The sequence below is a fragment of the Azolla caroliniana genome, unplaced genomic scaffold, assembly GCF_043228905.1.
Source record: "Azolla caroliniana isolate FFs.n. ecotype wild unplaced genomic scaffold, voAzoCaro1.0.p SCAF_247, whole genome shotgun sequence".
NCBI classification, from domain to species: Eukaryota; Viridiplantae; Streptophyta; class Polypodiopsida; order Salviniales; family Salviniaceae; genus Azolla; species Azolla caroliniana.
Window position 1 is genome coordinate 6,004 of NW_028230682.1, and position 21,683 is coordinate 27,686.

Genomic DNA, 21,683 nt, shown 5'->3' on the forward strand with positions numbered 1-21,683 from the left:
ACATTGACGTCGAAGGCCTGGATGTAACTTCACACCAAACTTTTGTTTCACATCTAAATACTCGTGGTGGAAGAACCGTATACGCTCAATAGACGACATTTTCTGCCTATAGTCATTATCATTATTATGGTCCCATGCCAACAGCTTAGCCTCTTCGGTTGTGAGCCCAACATAAATTTTGCACTCGGCATACTTGAAGAAGAAAGTGGTTGGATGTTCTCTCACAAGTTGCCGACGTGCCTCTGCTGAATGCGATCCACCAATGACAAAATAATTATATTGATCATGCTTTCTGATATCAAAATCTTCAATAGTTTCACATTCTTCAGGATCCACCATAACAATAAAAGGCACCACTGTGGCATGAGGATTAATTTTCATTTTTTTCTTGAGATTTTGAACATGCATGCGATGAGGCTCTCTAATCTCAAGTGGTCTTCGACCTGTTTTTTCATCAATAGGGGGCCGATGGATGTGTGTTATAGGCAAATTAAATACTTGCCCTTTCCTGACCAGCTTCCGTTGCATTAACTCTCTCCTTATTTTATTCTGCTCGGATGACAAGACACCCGAGGCCAGCTCGGCTCCTGGCATCCCCTTATTATCCTCTTCTTCATTTTCACTTGTCGAATCCGTATCCGACATTTTCGTTGTCTTCTTCTTGGCTGGTCTTGACTGGACTTTGGATACCTTTTTAGTGGCCTTCAAGTGGGAGGGCTCTTCATCTCTTAGAGTTACATGGCCTTGTATATAAGGCCTCAAGGTAACAATCAGGTTTTGTGAGTTATCAAGTGCTTTTTTGAACACTTCAGGCCCACAAGATTCCTTTACTAAAAGGTCTTCTGAAAGGAACACTTTGCGTACCCCCTTGGAGCACTCTATCATTACCAGTATGTTGGCCGAATCTGCATCTTCGTAGTCAAATCGTAGAATTCGGCCATACATAAATGGAGTTTCTTTTCCTAGCTGCCCCTCACCCTTCTTCTTTGTTGTATACAATACGACTTTTTTCTTTGAGTCGACATATTGCATACACCATTCCTTGTCCGTTAGATCTCGGTCAGGAAGGTCTTCGCCTCCAGTAGCGGCGACAAGTTTCTTTTGGCTTACATCACTATGTGGCTGAGATTTTGTCTCTTCGTTAAAGAGAAGCTTTTTTCCTCTCTTCATGGTCTCCGGAGTTACCTTGGTCTGGGCTTCGATTGGAGAACCTTGTATGCGAAGCTTAATTTTCTTCACGGGTCGGTCTGACAGGTTCTCAAACGACCTATTTAAGAAAGTATATGCAAAAACATAAGTTAGACAGTCACGTAGATTGAAGTTGTTATTATAATGAAGAACAGTTTCCAGGAGCAGTAACATATTCAAAAATCTATTATAGGCAGGGCTATTTAACCTAGAAAATATATATCGTAATAAGTAAAACGGGTTATTTATTCTTTTAAATAGTAGGTATGACTTATATAGATTCTAAACCTATATTGAGGAGAATTTGCCATAGTGAAGGCAATTTGTAGATCATTTTCTACTATTTTAAGCTAAAGTAGGTCATAAAACACCTATAATTAGAGCATGTATTTGTTTAAAAGTAAGTAAAGTCAACATAAAAAAGACTGATTTTGCCAGACAATTTGATATCATTTCCACCCCGTAAACGATTTTTCTCTCTCAAAGGCTACACTTTAAACACGAACTCGATACGCCGTATCGAGTTCGTGTTTAAAGTGTAGGTTTTAAACACGAACTCGATACGGCGTCGAGTTCGTGTTTAAAACCTATACTTTAAACACAAACTCGATACGGCGTATCGAGTTCGTGTTTAAAGTGTAGGTTTTAAACACGAACTCGATACGCCGTATCGAGTTCGTGTTTAAAGTTTGAATTTTAAACACGAACTCGATACGGCGTATCGAGTTCATGTATACAATACAAATATTTATACACGAACTCGATACGCCGTATCGAGTTCGTGTATAAATATTTGTATTGTATACATGAACTCGATACGCCGTATCGAGTTCTTGAGAAACGAAACATATTTACAAAAATGTCTACAGTGTCAGAGGCCTACCTGGACTCCTCGCGCTCGATTCTCTTGGAAGACATGGTTGATCGTGTTGAAGTGGAGGCGGAGATCGCGCTTTCGTGCTTTGTGCTCTGAGTGCTTTGTGTGCTCTGTGTGCTCTCTACGTTCTGTGTGCTCTGTACGCTCTGTACGCTCTGGTGAGTGAAATATGATGAGGTCTTCCTATTTATAGGGATTGAACCCATGGTTAAAGTAACCATAGTCACCTTAACCAATGTTGGTAACTTTGAGGATAGTTAGTTTGTAACCATAGTCACATTAACTATAGTAACTTATGATTGTATTAATGATTACAAAGTCAAACTAACATATTGATCAATCTTTTATACTCATAACAACCTACAATCACTTCAAAGGTTATGAAGGAGACAATGATAGAGGTTCATGAATGTACCAATGATTGATTACTAAAAGCAACAATTTTTATGACTCTCAAATGTTATGTATTAAAGATGTGGGCATGAATTAACCAATGATTGATAAGTCTAATATTTAAAATGGTGAGCATTAAAGAACCAATGAGTGAGACGTTCTATATCAAAATGGGTGTCATTAATTAGCCAATGATTTTAACATTAATCCAACATATTCAAGGCTTGTTAATGATTAGTTTTATATTTTACTTGATTTAACATCATTTAGATCTAGTTTATATAATGATTGATAATTTAAGTTAAATTACTTTATTAAAAATAATTTTTAGATGTATTGTATTAATAGAATATTACATAATATAGACATTCTATTGATTTGGCTTTTGTTTAGAGAGAAGTTTATGTTTAGGGAGGAGTATATGGTTAGAGAGGAGTATAACTTAGAGAGCCCTATCTAGACCTTAAGCCATGAGTGAAGATTCACCGTTCTCAATTGAAGAATATTGTTTGTCATCAGACCCATCGTTTTCTACTGAAGAGTATTGTTTGTCAACAGAGTCACCATATTCGATTGAAGAATATTGTCTTTCGACCGACTCACCATATTCTATCGAAGAATATTGTCTGAGCTCATCTACAGGGAATGTAAATAATGACACATGTGAAGAGTTCTCTATTGAAGAATACGATATTAATAAAGATACCGAGAATGAAGGAAGTGCCCAGGAAACATTGAATAACATTGGCGATGGTCAGAACAGAGAATTAGACTGTAACAAGGTTACACCAACCTCTATGCAGGAAGAGAAATCTGGGAGCCCTATGCATATTAGAAGAATCCCACGAAGAATTCGTCTGGCTAGATTTAGCTTGGTGACATCAGATAAACAGATTGGATTTGATGTCAACAAAATATGTTGTGCCCGTGGTTGTATGTCTATGATTGGAAAATCAAAGTTGCGAGAATTAAGGCGATACTATTTTTCGATGACCGGTGATGAGCAAGACACTTACCTCGGATCACATATGCAACTAGTATCTGACAAATGTACGGGGATCAAAGTATCATTCAAGTATTATATCTTCCATGCGCAACAGATATGTAGAGTTGCATTCAAAATTGTGTTATGTGTTAGTAACATGCGGCTACATAGAGTACAACAACGTCTACTTAGCGGGGATCAGATGCTCAATTGTAAAGAGGTTCCAAGTATGAAAGGTGCAATTGGAAGACTAGCTATTGGCTGGATGAAAACTTACTTTCAGTTAAATTGTGAAGTAATGCCCACTACAGGTAGGATGCATCTTTCTGATAATTATACCCGTCGGGAAGTTTATGATGTCTATCGATCTGAAATGCTGGGCTCACGTAATAAGTCTATCACCTATAGCCAATTCACAAGATTATGGAGAGCTCGGTTTTCAAATGTTATTATTCCTCGTAAAGTACGTATGGGTTATTGCTCCATTTGTGCAAATCTTAAAAGTTTGGCTAAAGGTGCAAAGACATCAATGGAAAAGGATACGAGTAAGAAGTTACTACAAGAGCATCGTGAGGCACAATCCTTAGAACGAAGGAAGGCGATGCATCATAGAGAGAAGTGTTTGAAGAGGCCTGAACAATACATGTGCTTAATGATAGATGGCATGGACCAGAAGAAGACATGCTTGCCGCATATGCGGAGGCTCCCCAAAGATGTCAATGATGAGTGCCTTGTTCAAATGCACTTGGTGGGATGCTTGGCTTATAATAGGTCTGTTCGACCTCACGTCTTCATTACTTACCCCAATGTTCACAATGACCCTAACCTAACAATTACAGTGATTCACCGAGTTTTGATGTCTTGGGGACAACCTTTCCCCCCTGTTCTATACATTCAATTGGACAATACTGCTAGAGAGAACAAAAATTCAACTGTATTTGGCTATCTAAGTATGTTGGTCAACCTAGAATTGTTTAGGAAAGTGAAAGTCAATTTCCTTTTGGTTGGCCACACACATGACCATATAGATCAGATGTTTAGCACATTCTCCAGACAGTTGTCTCGGCATGATGCTTTCACTTTACCTAAACTATTTGATGTCATTTGTGATGCATATACACCACGCCCAAAAGTGTTACACTTGAAGGAGGTATATGACTTTAAGAGATATATATTAGATGGGGGTGGTGGGAATGTTAAAGTGCTTGCTCAGTTAAACAATATAAGTTTCAATCACATTTTTTTGATAAAGAAAAATGGAATAAGTGGTTCTACACTTTTGTATGCTAAACAATATTCATCTTCTACAACATGGGAACCTGAAGGTGGTTGCCAGTTATTACTTTGTATGCCGAGTACAATTGTCCATGGAGCTAAGCAAATGCCAATTGAGAAGAAAGGACAGTTGCAGAGTGACTTGGTATCGGAACAAAAACGGTCATGGCTCCAAGCCTTAGAAGAAAAAAGAAAACATATTGAGGCCGCCAAGAAATATGCCGCACAACAAGACACGTCATGGTGGGATGTATTTTATAGTGATCAGAAAGAAATTATAGACAATTGTGTATCTGTTGATAATTGGAATTTGGAAACGCCATTCACATGGTCGCTGCAACATGATCGCGTAAATAGAAGTCCGGAGCGACTAGTAAATGCGATTAATGACAGCTTGGTCCATCCACAACAAAGAGACATTTATGTGGGACCAAGGATGACCAAAGCAGCCGAAGCTAGATGGCAAGGAAATTTGCAAGAGCTCACCGCGGGGATGTTGATTGCAACGCTGGCTGATGAGAACTCACATGGCCACCAATTTTGGGTTGGTAAAATTCTAGAAGTGCTAATGCATGAAATAGATAACACGATCAAGTCTATAAATGTTCATTGGTACAACACTAGAAGTGCAAATGCTTTTACAGGTAAGTATACATTGGAGATGATTGAATGCCAAACAAGAAGGGGAGGTAGGAAGAGGAAGCGAAACATTCGTAACACCTCGACCCTTGATATCTCTGATGTGGATATCATCGTGTACGACTTCACACTTACAAAAGCCGGACGATTAAGGAAGTCAACAATAGATATAATAAAAGAAAAATTACCAGGTCTACAAGGTGGCTCGAGTCAAAGGCAAACGAGATCTGCTACATATAATCTAGAGTCAAACCATTTGGTTTATGACGAAGATAATGCACTGATTGGTACATCCGAGGATGATGAGGAGGAATCGTCATTGTATATTAGTTATAGTAGTGATTCTCCGTAAAGGAGTGATCATGAATGTATATTTGGCTATTAAGTGTAACTACATTCCGCTTGTAACAAATCGAGTAATATAAAATCATGTGTTTTGAATTCTTATGATTTCCCAAAAATCGTTTCTTATAAAATAACATTGGTTGTAAAGTTTGTGATATAAATTGAGAATGTATGTTTTTGAAATTCGTCTTTTTTTAGTTACTTCTAAATCACGAAAATAGTGGATTTTTAACCTTTTTCATAGTATGTTTGAACTTGTATGATACTGGTATCAATGTGTTTTGTAAAATCATTGAAAAACCCCTAAAATTTCCCTTATCCTTCCATTTATGCGCGATCCTTCCACTTGTGAACGCGAACGTGTTCAAACCCTAATCACTCTACCTCTTGTATGTGTGTCGTATACATCTTTATAATAGAAGCGATGTTCTTCTTCTTGTACTTTGTATGTGTGTTTAATGATAATCTTATACTAAGAGAGAGTTAATGTGAGAGAGGATGAGTGTAAGAACTAGTTACACTAGGGTTGCGAGACAAGAGGCTCAACCGTGATTGACAACCACTCACGTCTGGTTTGCTACTAATTGGGCAAATGGAGGTCTGGATACTTTGTCTAACGATATCATTGTGGAGGTATAGCTCCATCAATTCATAGAGTGTGTTGTGTTGTGTACATAGAAACCACACATCCATTTGGGCTATTGACAGGCATAAGACCGACGATTAAACCATTGAATAATTTTTCTTAAACTCCTGAAGCTAGCCTTTGCTAACCTTACAAGAGACCAAGAGGCATTATTTTCTATTTGTGTGTTAGTATGTTATACATTTTCTTGGCATTTAGGTTTCTTAATAATCCACAAAGGTTGCCCGAAGTTAACTTGCTAACCATTCGGTTTTTTTTTTCACACTATAAATTTCTTTCAAACTTTTTTAAGGTTTCGACATTGTACATGGTTAAACACTATTTTTTGTACTAACCACTAATTATAATTTTTTCTTAACATGAACTTGGCGATCATTCCGATTCACACACCAAATATCAATTTTCAAAAGGCTAATAGTCACAAAGAACAAGCCCTCAACTCTAAAGAGTTTTTTGATCCACACAAACACAAAAACAATTTCTCAACCTTAAACAAAAATAAATAAATTGTCAGGTGCGGTTCATTACCCCTTCCCCCTCACTCTAATCAAATACCTTTTTGACACTTTAATGATACTTATGCTTCTTTATAGGGTGAAGTACCAATGCCAAATGGTGTGGAAGTATGGGGCAATACCATCCGTAAGTCTAGTTGGAAAGAGTTTGAAAATGTAAATGCATTTTCTTGTAAAGTTTCTCCAACTCAAGAAACAAAAATCGTAGATCCTACTACTTGAGATTATAGCCATAGAAAGGGTTGTTGAATACATGCTTAAGTTTCAAAAAAGTCATGTGCATTGACTTCCTAGAATCTCATAGGGAACAGGGAAAAGGTCTAAAATACGCATAAATGCAAACTTTTGTGTCTCATTGGATGCAAGATATAAAAAAATGGTTTGGAAGGTGGGATGTAATACACTTGTTTCGTGACGTGCCAATAGATTCCTACGTGATTGAGGCCTTTTTGCAATGCCAATGTATCATGACACAAAAAATGGGAAGGCTTATGCTACCCATTGTACAACATATGTGACTACAAAATCATATTCTTCATTGGATGTGGAAATCTCACACATCAAATGTTGGCACTCATCCCATTGTCTACCATCTAAACGATAACTTCCATATAACTTAGCTCACATTCACTATGATGTAAGATGAGGTGTTGTAGCACAAGTGATGAGAGTTGTCGATTGTGCACACTTTTCCCTAAACACATTTGGGAATTTGCATATCAAATTTTGATACAATGCCCCAAACCTTGTCCTTGCACAAATTTCTCTCATAATCATAACATGCACTTTCAATTGGGACAATTCATTAGTAAACTTCCTTAATATGAAATGTGAACACCACCACATCATACATACTAAAGCCCATCTCATTGTTTGCCATCCAAACCATTGCTTCATGCAACGTAGCTCACACGTGTGTGAGACAAAGCGTTGGGTCACAAGTGATGGCAGTAATTGGCATTGCACATTTTGCCTAAACAAGTTGGAGAGTCTGAGGATCATACTTTTATACAATGCCCTACCTTTGATCACATCTGACTTTGCTTTCCACACATCTTCGACCAAACCCAATCCTTTCACGGACATCTCTCACATTCATGGTGTGCTCTCTTGATTACAACATTCGATATTAAAGTTTTTGAACATCAAGAATCACTACTCACTTTCACACGTACTACGTGAAAATGTTATATTTTTCGGTCTCATAGGTCATATTTTTTTCCTTCACAAAATATAATAAAATCCATCTACCCATATCTCTGAACAACCTAAATTTGAAGAAATCTAAAGGAAAATTATTGGTATTTGTAGCATTTTAACCGGTATGGATACATTATAACCACCAATTTGACCACTTAAATGTGAGAAAGGTCATATACTATCATTCTTATTGATAAATGTCTTGATTCTTTAGTGTAGAAGACATTCAATGGACTAATCGAAAAGCATGAGATCTTCAAGGTATAAAACCAGAACTGCTGAAATAAAGGGGATAAGAAACATATGCTTGGATAAGAAACACACCAATCATGTTGCCAAACACAACAATCACATACAAATTGGAGGCAATGGTTGTGAGAATTCTCATATGGTGAGGTTATTTGGATGCATGACACAAACAACACTAACTGCATGGGCTTAAGCGAACAACCATCCAGCCATCATATGAATTTTGCTCACAATTTCACACATTTGAGAATATGAAGGTAATACATCATGTACACATAAATATCAGTGTTTCAAGTTTCCATTTTGCATTTACCACATGTAAATTGTCAGTAGGTTATGCTTCAGATAGCCGGCATTTGATAGGGGGTAAAACAGGAATAATGAGCCATATGAAGCATCCCCCACATTCCAAATTGGGGCTGACATTTCTCCAAATTATTATCTACACCGAAAGAATGAATTCAATTCTACATTGAAAAGAATGAATTCAATCAAGTGTAACACATCAAAGTATTGGTAGTGTGCCCTTCAACAATTTATTAATCCCCAAGCTCCAAAACTGAATCTAGACATCATTAAGGAATTCCCAAGTTTTAATTGAATACACAATATGGTTGTCCTTGGCCCATCCTCTTTACCACACTGAAAATGCACATATATACTCGAATGATTAGGTTGCTTTTATACTTTTAACTTTTCCATCGGCTAAAGGGCAAGTATCTAGAATGTCAAAAGCCAAAGAATTTGAAACTTCACATCCAACCACCAATATTGACGACAATAATATTTTAGTAAGAGCATGTAACTTCCATTCATTTTGTACACTTTTTATCTGCACTTAAATCTGTGTTATTCATTCAGCATCAATCAATTCATTGAGCAGGAAAGCAGATTTCTTCAAAATCGGATTTTACTTACATACCAAATTGTGGAAGCATTGATTGCTCAATAAACTGCAGCATGTACATGCTAAAACCTTACAACCAAACGACTTCAAGCATCTAAAACGTAAAAAGCCAAAGAATTTGAACCCTCATAACCAACCACCAATATTGGTGGCAATCATATTTTAGTAAGAGCATATAACTTCCATTCATTTCATACACTTTTATCTGCACTTAATATCTGTGTTATTCATTCAATATCAGTCAGTTCATTGAACAGGAAAGCAGATTTCTTCACAATCGGATTTGACTTAAATATGCATTTACGTACCAAATTGTGGAAGCAATGATTGCTCAATAAACTGCAGCATACACATTCTAAAACCTTTCTTACAACCAAACAGAATTCAGAGGTAAGATATTTGTTAAAGCCAAATTAGATAAATGAGAACACTCACCTAAACCCTACTTCACCTCTTCAGGGAACACAGTAGCTTTACCAATCAAATAGCAACCATACGGTTACAATACAGCTAATGGGGATGAATTCACATTCTCACTCTGTGTCTTTATTAGTAATCTCATCAAGTCTTACCAAAATTTGGGAAGAACTAATCGTCCCTATGGATTTATGATCAGATTTGTTCGATGTTACAAGGCCATGACAAAACCTTCAGGGTAATGTGCCTGATTCAGCAATAACAACGTTCTTCTCCGGTCTGTCCATCCGATCAGTTTTTTGTGACTCAATTTTCTGCACTACATCCATGCCTTCTAAGACTTGTCCAAAAACCACATGTCGGTTGTCAAGCCATGATGTCTAGATAAAAACCAAAATCAGTATAAACCACATGTAGAATAACTTTAAAATTCAGTTATGTGGATCAATAGTATATCTGCATTCCGGAACACAACTTACTGAGGCTAAACTAAGTTACATGGGTCAATTAGTCTCAAGTAATTACGTTTCTACATTATAAAACATTCAACTTACTGTGGATCAATAACAATGAAATGAATTAAACATAGCTACATTCAACTTACTGTGGTCATTACTATTTACATGAATAGCTACATTTCTACATTCCAAAACATAATTTTACTAGGGATCAATTTATCTCTAGTACAGTTTCAAATTTCATATAAATTGATTAAGAATTGAGGAACTACCTGAACTGTGCAGATGAAAAACTGGCTTCCATTAGTGTTTGGCCCAGCATTAGCCATGCTCAAAACTCCAGGCCCAGTGTGAACCACTTAAAAACAACAAAAATAACATGTTTTAAGTATGCAAAACCTTTGTACAGAAAAACTTCAAATCATATCTAGATTGCCACCCTACATTTGAAGTTTTCATCATTGAACTTTGCACCATACACACTATATCCACCTCTTCCCTGCGTAATGTAAAAACAAATAACAAACTCAATCAAACATACAAGTTATGCTCAATGGATAGCAAAGATGGTTTATCTAAGGTTTACATTCCAAATTTTTTTATTGATGTATAGATTTACATATGCAGTCTCGTGATCAGCAGTAATTGAGCCTTATCTATATAGCATACTTACATCACCGCGTTCAAAGTCACCCCCTTGAATCATGAAATTTTTAATCACCCGATGAAATTGAGATCCCTTATAACCAAATCCCTTTTCACCTGTTCATCAATAAGAACCTCGTGATGTGTAAAAATTTGTTGCGAGAAATAATGAACATGATTCTTTCAAAGAATATAGAATCAGGATGCGTTAAAACAGAATGGTGCAACAGCAATTGTAGATACTCTTAGTCACATAAAAGCACACATAAGATTCTGAAGACCTTCATGTTAAACTATGCAATGAAATTGGATATTTGGTAGATGTATTCACCGATGGGTTCAAACTGCATGACTCAATAACAATTGTAGATACCTTTAGACCATAAAAGCATGCATAAGTTTCTGAAGAACTGTGTTAATCTACAAAATAAAATTGGATACCTTACAGATGATGTATTCTTCAATGAAACACTTGTATGTCACTTATCACATAAGCAAATACATCAGATTCCTCAGATAGATCATTAAAAGAATCATATACTTAGAAAAGTTGTAAATATTATTAGCTAATAGGAAATAAAATTTATGCCCACCAGTTTCATAATCAGCAAAATGTGTCCTAGACCAAGACACATTTCATAATGTATCTATGAAATTGTTCTGAAACCCAAAATCATGCATTACCATGCATCTATAGTTTCCAAAATTACATTTTTATTTTTGGTTACGTCATCAAATCAACACAAGTTGAATATAACATACCTGTACAAAGTGCTCGGAAATTCTCTGCAGTTTTTGGCACATCATCTCCGAACAAACCGACAACTATCCTACCAGCTGGAGTTCCTCCAATCTCAATGTCGAAGTAGCACTTTGTTGTAACCTTAGCTTGTGTTGCAACTTCCTATGACATGCATTTGAAAACAGAAAAAACTTCCAAATTTTTATGACTAGTGGTAGGTTTCACGTGAGAGTACTCACAAACGAAACAAGAACGTTGACAGACTCTTGTAGATAAATCATAATCACGCGAATTCCCATGTACACTAACATAACGCTAACATAGATACAAAGATTTGTGACCTGAATCGTGTGCAATATAGTTGCATGCAAGCAATAGGAGAAACAACAGACAATCCCATGTAAGTACATTTGACTCGCGTGTAAGCTAATTGGCCAAATCAATGCATGTGAAGAAAGTTCTTTATTTTTCCAATAGATTTTATGGATAACCTCATCTACAGCTGTCTAACACGTGAATGCATATGAATTCATAGAAATTTGTAAAAACTGCCCAGGAAAGACAATCTCAATAACTGTCTGCCATTTCAATGCACGAGTCTTAAGAAAATGTGCACAAACTTGAATTGAAATGTATAGTAGGATGCAACTTTCCTAGAGAATTGTGAAGAAAATTAACTAAAAGCATACAATTTATTTGAGAATTTGTATTATCCTCTACCATAGAATGTGAATCATCAAAGAAATTGCAAAGTCTTTGATGTTTTTACTTCCATAGAATGTCAAACGTCTACAAAACTCTTTTTCCTTTCCATATAATGAAAATTGTCAAAGATTTGATTTTACCTGTGCCATCGCTTTGACAGGAGTGCTGCAGAAGCTCCTTTTGGGAGTAAGATGAACAGAAGGCACTGAAATGCGAACTCCACCATTTGCAAATGAAGCAGAAGAAGACGAAGAAAGGAAAACGTTTCTCTTCGAATTCACTAGAGAACTCGAACAGAAGCATACGCATCTTCCTAACGCCACATTTTCCTGATTAAAAAAAGACAAAACCAAAAGGATTTCTTACTTACGCTCTCAAATAGATGCAAGGGAAAGAAAGAATTGGTTGGCTTTCTGTGTACGAAGAGGGAGACATGATCCCAAAACACATCTCTCCGATTAAAAACAAAAGATAAGATAAAGTTCATCGACGAAGAAGAAAGAGGAAAATAAATTTTGACGGAGGATAAAGACATTTTCCAGCGAGAAAAACAAGCTGATTTCTTCTCAGATTAATAGGAAGGAGGTTATTTTGGTCAGGAAAAGGCGATTTTGAAAGAAAAAGAAAGGCATGCTTGAGCAGGTGGGAAGCTTCTTTCTTCTTCTTCTACTACTACTACTTCTTCTCTGAAAAATCAAAGGAAAAGGCGATTGATCATACACACACACACACACACACACATGGTAAGCTTCTTTTCTTCTTCTTCTTCTACTACTACTACTACTTCTTCTCTGAAAAATCAAAGGAAAAGGCGATTGATCATACACACACACACACACACACACATGGTAAGCTTCTTTTCTTCTTCTTCTTCTACTACTACTACTACTTCTTCTCTGAAAAATCAAAGGAAAAGGCGATTGATCATACACACACACACATACACACACACACACACACACACATACACATGGGAAGCTTCTTTCTTCTTCTTCTTCTTCTTCTACTACTACTACTTCTCTGAAAAATCAAAGGAAAAGGCGATTGATCATACACACACACACACACACAGAAGGAGGAGGAGGAGGAGGAGGAGGAGGAGGAGAAAGATGAGTAATTTACCACGCCGATAGTGCTGCTGAAGGAAGCCATGGAAGGAAGGGAGGAGATAGAGCTTGGACCTTCTTTCTTTCCTTGCTTTGGGCCTGCCTGCCTTCCTTCCCTCCTCTGTGTCTGTCTGTCTGTGGGTTCTGTATGAATGGAATGGAATGGAATGGTATGTAATTTTACATAGAGATAGAAGACATAAAGAAGATATACATAAGAGTGACTGAAAAATGACTGCCTCTTGTGAATAGGAGGAGGGGAGGGGTTTCTTCTTTACCACACAAAATTGGGAGGGGAGGGGTTTTTACCTCCTCTTTCTTCTTTCTTCTTCATTCCTATCCAAACAAAAACTACTCTCTGGGTTATCCACACACACACACACACGAATGGGTTTGCGCCCGCCCCGCCCCGCCCATAACAAAAAGCAGATGTCCGCCCACCCACTCAGACAATGCTCATGCAATATGTCTGCTTCCTCCTCTTTGTTGTGGGCTCCATCGGGGGGGCTGCCTGGTGGGAAGGCAAGGGGCGCGGCCTAGCTGGTCTCATTGCCCAGCTTGTGCCGCAAACATGACACAGAAGGACCGACGAGACGACATCCCTGACTAGGCGCAGACTGTTGCGGAATGATCGATTTGATTGATGCTTAAGGCAATGTTCGGGGCTTTTGGCTCCGAAACCTTTCTCTTACTTCCAAAGGCCAAGTAGGTTCGAATTGAGTTCTCATACAATAAATCCATGTCGAATATCTATATAGCACAAATCATATCTAGGGTGCACGAACTCATTCCAAGATATTTTAAAACATAAATGGAGGTTGCAATTCTAGCCATACACTACCATATGTAGTTAATAAATTTCGTAAGATGGCTCAAAATTATATATAAATAGTCATCAGTTGCAAGGAACGTGTTAAATGCGTGCAAAACCAATGTGTTCACATCATGCATTGGCATACAATGTCTTGTTGGAAGTATTTCCGTCTTAAGACATGCCCTCAATCTTTATACAAAACTTAGACCAAAAATGTATAAATGTGCAAGTTGTAAATTTCGCATGAGCTCTTGTTACTCATGCATGCAATTCCTATGCATCGTCAATAGAGGCACATCTATTATAATAGAAAAGCATGAGACCCATGTGTGTGGCATCCCCAATAGAACAATTCCAAAAGAAAAAAATAATTAAGAACCTGAAATAAAATAAAAAACATAAAGAGGAACACAAAACCATATATTGTTGTACGGTGTACCTCACCTTACAAATTAGATAAATGAGAAAATATTGAAAAATATCTCATGTTTGTTTGGTCACTAGATCAAGCATAAAATGATGATATATCTACTTCAAACTAAACGAGTTCAAACCTAACAAAGGCCCAAAAGCACTCATACATTATCAATACTACATAATTATGCCTATGCATTAGAGGAGCTAAGGAAATTGCATTGAGATTCCTTATGAAAGTTTGTTGGTATACTAGGAGTATACGTGTAATAGACAATCTTTTCATCACAAAAGCTTGTAGTATTTCCATTTTTATCACGAAAGTTTGTCGTATTCCTGTGAAGGTCATTTTGTGATATATTGTTGTATGGTAATGAAAACAATACGATATGCTTGCATGATCTTGGTATGATATAGACATTGACATGCAACTAAAGGCCCTTATAACTAGCATATGCTTGCATAATCTTGGTATGATACATAACATCTTTCTATAAATAAAGATCCACCCACACAAGTGTTCATTATTTTCAAGATGGCATTGCTTGAGTTCTTGTAGTGTTGCTTTTTACCATGAATAAGATTACATTGAAAAAGAATATATTCATATGGGTGTATATTAGTACACATCACTATGTACCGGATTTGGATGACATTATCCTCAACAATTTCAAGGATTTCTTAAGATGAAGGTTGTTTACACATTGATTTTGCAATGCAAGTCTTAGCACGTGTTCTTATTCCATTGCACTGACAATCTCAACAACATCGACTTAATGCATCAACTTAATCAAAACCACAAGCCATTGAGTGGTAGAAGGGTAGAAGCATTAAAATTAGTGTTCATTACTTGATACCCAAATTTGGACTCCTAAGGAGCAGTTTAATGCGTCGTTATTTGTCTCTTGCAAAACCACTATATATTGATTGAGGACATTTGCTGATGTAACAAGAAGCAAGTTTTATTTGAGAGATTAATGAAGTGTCCAAAATAATGACTTACTTCGTCATCTTCTTCTTTTTTATGTGTAAAAGAATGAAAGAGAATTCCTAAGAAAGAAGCCATCAAACAACAGTATCCTCTGATGTTGTAGAACAGATTTCCCCAGAGATATAATGGAAGTTGCGAAAAAACTGCAACAAACAACTGTACACAAACATATAGAGAAAGTCTTTTTCAATTGTAACCAAGAATTTATACCAATTTTGTATTCTACCTATAACATGGGCTTCTTTTACCCAACCGAACATCATGTGAGAGGCTTTTTTACACATTGAAATCTCGATTCCGTAGAATGAATGGGCCAATCATCGTCCAAGTTGTAGTTCATGTTACACAAAGTCAAGGCAATTGTTAGTTACAAAATATTGTAGAAGCACAGAAACAAAAAAAGGTGACTTTTTTATGGCTTCAATTAAACTTCTATAATCTGTTTTTATGTTTATACATTAGAAAACCTTGTTCCATCTTCAACTACTAAATTTCAAGAAGTTTGAATTTTCATGAGTATTAGAGCATCACAAAACCAATCAATCAATTTTTGCTCTATCACTTTTATGTAGAAAATCATTTTAATTTATTTGCCCTCTTTATGGTATGTGAGCAGAAATATTTCAACTCCAGTTTTCAATACCTTTTCCTTTCATAATGCTACAAAAGTCTTAGTGATGTGTTCAAATATTTCAAATATAGTTTCACAGATAGGTGTATCTTTGATAATGTATTTCTTCTCTGGGAAGTTATGGCATTAGCAGATCGTGCCGTATCGAGCTCGGCTATTCTGCTGTTAGACTTTGAGAAGGCCTACGACAGGGTACTATGGTCGTTTTTGGAAAGAGTGATGAGTGCTATGGGCCTACCCCAACAATGGAGGAATTGCACTTCTGCACTCTATCGGAATGCTTCTAGTAGCGTGCTGGTAGCTGGTGTTAGGGGCCCTGCCTTCCAACTACATCACTCAGTGAGGCAAGGCTATCCCCTAGCTCCATATCTCTACCTATTTGTCACTGAGGCTTTCTCTGCTTATTTACAAGCACCAAGCAACGGATTGAGGGGATTGTCCATCCCCAATGTGTCTGAAGATCTATTGCTATCTGAATATGCCAACGATACGGTCCTTTTCTTGCAGGGCGATGACGCGAATCTGCAGCGGGCTGAACAGCTTGTTGAGGACCTTTGTCAGGCTGCTGGAGCCAAGATCAATTGGGATAAAACCCACGGCCTCTGGTTCAGTGAACAAGAGAAGCCAGGGTGGCAACCCCACACTGATTTTGCTTGGGTCCCTGATGGGACGACATTCAAATACCTAGGATTTACGATGGGGAGGGCAATCCCCAAGGGAGTGCAATTGTCACATGTGCAAACCAAAATAAGCAAGAAGCTGATCCAATGGAGCAGATCTAAACTTTCCTTCGCTGGTAGGGTTCTTATTGCGAACCAAGTGTTGCTCGCCACCATGTGGCACTCAGTCTCCTGCTGGATTATGGACCCCTCAAGTTTGCGCGCGATTAAGGCTGCCATCAGGGGGTTTATATGGTCAGGTAAGGACAACCCGTTTGCTGCCGCCAGAGTGTCATGGCATTGGTTAACACAACCACGGGCCAAAGGGGGGCTTGGCCTCATAGACCCCTTAATGTAGAGCCGAGCATTGCTAACCAAAATGGTGGTTCGATGCCTCTTGCTAGGTAAGGGGTGCTGGAAGGTACTACTTCGCAATAGGCTGCAAGCAGGGACGCCCAAGTATGGTAGGCCTTGGCCGGATTCCTTGAATTGATGTTGCACGAGTGGAGTTCCTCCCAAGTTGGCTTGTCAACCGGAGGAGCGGGTCACAAACTCCATCTTGCGGGCATGGTGTCACGTAAGACGTCACTTGGTCAAGCACATGCCAGAGACACTAGTCGAGTGGGCTAGACATCCATTATTTTGGAACCCTCAAAAGCGGTCAAGTGGTGACATGATGTTAGGGCAGCTTAAGGGTCTAGCCTGGGGAAAGTTGGCGCAAACAGGGCTCCTCTCTATAGATGATTGGAGACGCACGATGGCTTTAGGAGGGGACCAGGAGGTCCCTTTCCCTCCCCTCAAGGGAGCCATGAAAATGCGGAGGTTGATAGCTGAGGCACTTGATAGGGTCTCGATGGGGGAGGTGAGAGAAGATACATGGTTCGGTCTCTTTGATAAGACTGGTGTGGTTAAGTTGCTGAAGGGTGTGAGTGGATCGGGACGAGATACAATTTTTGGGGAGAGGCAGAGTAGGGGCTCTTGGCACCCAATCCGCGTGGTGGCGCAGGTTGGTAACATCTGGAAAACAGACCCGGATGTTGCTAAGGTGGAACCCCATTGGAAGTTATGGGTATATGGTGGTTGTCCCCTCATCGAGCTAGAATGGGACCCAGGGGATTTCAGGTGGAAACAGGATGGCAGACTTCGCCATTTCTTCGAGTACAGCACTAAATTGGGTCGGACTTTACAATTGCAGCTAGATGGCCCCTTACGCAATGGTTGGCGTACATTGGGCATCCCTGATGAGGTGCTCATTACTTTTTGGAAAGGTCTCTGGCGTCTCCACATGCCTGAAAAGATCAAGTTTTTTTTGTGGCAGATCAGTCATAATGTGGTTCCCATTGGCGAATGATTAGGTAAACGTGGCGGCCCGTTAGGCTGCCCACTCTACCCTTCACCTATTGAGACTCTGAGGCACTGTCTATGGGATTGCTCTCAAGCTCAAAAGGTATGGGATAGAGTGACTCGCCTCCTTGTGGCTTGTGAAGTGGAAGGAACCGCATCGTGGAGTACTGCGGCATGGATTGATCACTCCGACGATAGGTGGACGGACGCCTTCAATGCGGATAGCTGGTGCTATGTATACATTGGAGGCAAAATCGCCAAGATCCGTTATGGAAGAGGCTTGCAGTCCGCATCCCCTAGGTTCTCGGAAATTTGGATGTTGATCGCAGGCTTCACCATGTGGTATATATGGAAAGTGCGTTGCCTGAAGGTTTTTCAGGATCTGGTGCGACCCCCGGAGGAACTGATCATGGACATATGGTTTGCTCTTATCAGCTGCCTACAAGGGCAGTTGGACAAGGTTTGCAGCCATTCCAACGATGTGGTCACTGCCTGTTTGCGCTTTTGGCAAAAATGGCGGAACACGCCTACGGTGACACAAGGAGGAAGTGGTCCTAGGTGGAACTACCAGCCCCCACGCTGGCTGTTTCCGAGTCACTTGCCGCCCTCCCTGCGGTGTAGGCCCTAGGAGGTGTCTTGTACTAGCCAAAATTGACGAGCACCATTTTTAGCTATAGGTATCTGCTTATATTGAGTAGTCAACCCGTTATGCTAAGTAACTAATCTCATTTTCTTGTACTTGTTCGGAGGGAGATTTCCCGATTTGTATATAAGCCCCGTGTACAGTCTTTTTGTAATAATCCTTCCTAACTAATGGGAAAGTAGCTTCATTTTGGAAAAAAAATATATAGTTTCACAGAAATCTTTTATGAAACCAAACAGATATCCAAATACCAAATGGACAAAGAGACTAGCTATAAACTGCTCCAACAATCCACTCGCTTGAAATTTTTATCCAAACACTTGCCCAACCAACATCAGTACTCCATCTGTATGCCATGATTATATATATATAATAAATAAATAAATAAATATATATATATATATATATAGTTTTGAAAAAAGAGTAATTGCATGCCAAGAGAAAAAAATGAACGGAAATAACCCAAATTTTCTTTATTTCCATAGAGGTATTTAAGAGTTTTTCCTAGAAAAGAAACACCATCTGTTCACTTACTTGTGCATTGTCTCATGCAGGTTCCATCCAACAAATAGCATGGCAAAGTACATGGCCGCCATTGCGAATACAAGGTGAAAGATGTTATGTAAGATTGTCCCTCCTTATAGGGGAGTCGGCCGAAAAGCCAAAGCGAAATTTGGATGGCCGAAATCGATAGAAGAGCCAAAAAGAAGTTTAGATATATGTGTGTGTGTGTGTGTGTGTGTGTGTGTGTGTGTGTGTGTGTGAAAGTTGGGTTAGTATATATAGGCGTAGTGGTATTAGTTGCCTATGTATGTGGGATAAATCACTAAGAGTATAAACAACGAGTGAAGCGCAAGAAGTGCATTATTGTGAGTTAGAGAACGCGTAAGAGCAAGAAAAACGTGTTGCAAGAGAAGTGCGACACAGAGAATAATAGTGAGCTAACACAGTGGTGGTGCACTTGGCTGAAACTGTGGTTTTAGATAACAACCTGAGAGTACATCCATACCAAATCAGGTTCTATCATTCTATGCATGTATTTCTTCTTGTCTCATGGTGTAAAATTTCTGTTCACCATGGTTTTTCCCTAAAATAAGGGTTTTCCACGTAAATCGTGTGTTGCTTGGTTTTCATTTGTTTGTGCCTCATTATATCTGTGGTTTACGTCTGAGTGTAAAATCTATCAAACTGGTATCAAAGCAAGATTCTAGATAGAAGGGGGTGTGTGAGTGGATTTTTGGGGATGATTGTCCTAAACTCACAAAACTACTCAGATTGGAAGATCAAAATGGAAGATCTTCTGATAGTCAAAGATCTATATGAGCCTATAGAAAAGGAAGACATACTTAGAGGGGTAATAGAATCTGGGTGGAAAATAACAATCGACAACGGTTCGGTTCGGTTTGAGAGGGTCTAAATTGAACCGTTTAGAGATGTTGAAACCTGAACCAAACCAAATCGAACCATTAAAAAAAATTGTTAAGCCATTAAACCGATAAAACCGCGGTTTCGCGGTTGAGTTTTGGTTTCCAGCTTAGGACAAAATTTTAAAAATTTTAAAAATTTTCCCAAAATGTGAGAATAAGGCATGAAAATGAAAGATGATTTAAAAACAAATTTTTTAAATTTGTTTTTTGAATTAAAAAAAATACAAAAATAAAAAACCGTTAAACCGTTTAAACCGCGGTTTTTAACTGTTGAAACCGAATCGAAACTGAACCGAACCATTAAAAAAAACCCAAACTTGAACCGAGCTGAACCATTTAAACCGTTAAGCCACGGTGTTGTGGTTCGGTTCGGTTCAAAACCGTTGCCGATTATTAGTGGAAAACTCTAAATAGAAAGGCAGTTGCAACCATAAGACAATGTGTAAACATTAGCGTTCTACAACATGTAGCAAGTGATACAAATGCTTATGAGTTATGTTAAGAATCAAGCTCAACATAGCACAACGTGTGAACACACCTTTTGAGAATCTATGATTACTCAAAGGTCAAGAGTCACACCACTACTCTCTACACATTAACTATGATTCTATGACACATAACTAATGAGTTACATATTCCCCATGACTATGAGTCTTCACATTCCCCAAGAGAGAGAGTGGTTGTTGTAAGTTAATGACGAGAGAGGGTGACTCTATATAAAGCACCCTCCTCATACTTCATACTAAGTTGGTTGTGACTCCTTGTAATGCTACATTTTCATTTATCATATTCTTCTTGTTAATATACATCTCCTTCTTCTTGAGCACTTCATTTTGTCTCTTATCCATCTTGTGTTTCTCTCCTCTCCTCTTTCCTCTCACACATACACATAACACACATCTCTTCCGCTACACAAGAATCACCATTGATTCTTTACAAGTTATGGCAAAAACTCTCAACCCTCTACGAAAGGAAAAATGCCTTAAATAAAACTTCCCTAATGAAAAAAATAGTGAGACTAAAGTACGTATATGGGGAGAGTATTGTAGAGCACACTTGGTCTTTAGACACCAACACAAAAGCCCACAACTTTCTGCTAAAGTCATCAATAAATGTGACAAAGTATTGTCCACCACGGTGTGATGGGGCATCCACATAACACACATTTGTGTGAACTAGTTCTAGGGCATGCTCTCTTCTCATCGGAGGCCTTGAGTTAAAGGTTGTTCTATTCTGCTTTCCAGCCAAGCAGTCCACACACTTTTCAAGGTTTATTCCTTTCACTTCTAGTACGAAATCCTTTTCAACAAGGATATGCATTCCCCTTTCGCTCATGTGGTCGAGCCTTTTATGCCACAACTCACCATTTGAGTCACCCACCACATTTGTTTCATCTTGGCACAATTTTGCATGCATTACATACTATGTGTTCTGTTTTTGGGCTCGAGCCACAATCAGGCTCCTTTAC

The 21,683-nt window shown here is 38.4% G+C and overlaps 2 protein-coding genes across 2 annotated transcripts; both read right to left on the reverse strand.

The window, feature by feature from the left end:
* Positions 1-9,531: 9,531 nt before the first annotated feature.
* Positions 9,532-13,439, reverse strand: LOC147848727 (peptidyl-prolyl cis-trans isomerase B-like). Its single transcript, XM_087338188.1, has 7 exons — positions 13,309-13,439; positions 12,327-12,515; positions 11,502-11,643; positions 10,768-10,856; positions 10,539-10,593; positions 10,367-10,452; positions 9,532-10,016 (listed from the first exon to the last, which is right to left on the reverse strand). Exons 1-7 carry the CDS (start codon positions 13,336-13,338, stop codon positions 9,870-9,872), a joined length of 738 nt encoding a protein of 245 aa, XP_087194314.1. The 5' UTR covers positions 13,339-13,439; the 3' UTR covers positions 9,532-9,869.
* A 2,264-nt stretch (positions 13,440-15,703) lies between these two features.
* On the reverse strand, positions 15,704-19,398 carry LOC147848728 (uncharacterized). Its single transcript, XM_087338189.1, has 3 exons — positions 19,323-19,398; positions 19,060-19,134; positions 15,704-15,839 (listed from the first exon to the last, which is right to left on the reverse strand). Exons 1-3 carry the CDS (start codon positions 19,382-19,384, stop codon positions 15,788-15,790), a joined length of 189 nt encoding a protein of 62 aa, XP_087194315.1. The 5' UTR covers positions 19,385-19,398; the 3' UTR covers positions 15,704-15,787.
* Positions 19,399-21,683: the final 2,285 nt, after the last annotated feature.

What these genes read in the sequence shown, in the direction of transcription:
- LOC147848728 (XM_087338189.1), bottom strand. Translation starts at nt 19,384, where the DNA reads ATGGCGGCCATGTACTTTGCCATGCTATTTGTTGGATGGAACCTGCAT. An exon ending in CTGCATGAGACAATGCACAA is followed by an intron (nt 19,135 to 19,322) that starts GTAAGTGAACAG and finishes CATGGCATACAG; the next exon opens with ATGGAGTACTGATGTTGGTT. An exon ending in ATTGTTGGAGCAGTTTATAG is followed by an intron (nt 15,840 to 19,059) that starts CTAGTCTCTTTG and finishes ATGAACTACAAC; the next exon opens with TTGGACGATGATTGGCCCAT.
- LOC147848727 (XM_087338188.1), bottom strand. Translation starts at nt 13,338, where the DNA reads ATGGCTTCCTTCAGCAGCACTATCGGCGTG. An exon ending in TTTCCGAGCACTTTGTACAG is followed by an intron (nt 10,857 to 11,501) that starts GTATGTTATATT and finishes ATTGATGAACAG; the next exon opens with GTGAAAAGGGATTTGGTTAT. An exon ending in CAATGATGAAAACTTCAAAT is followed by an intron (nt 10,453 to 10,538) that starts GTAGGGTGGCAA and finishes GTTGTTTTTAAG; the next exon opens with TGGTTCACACTGGGCCTGGA.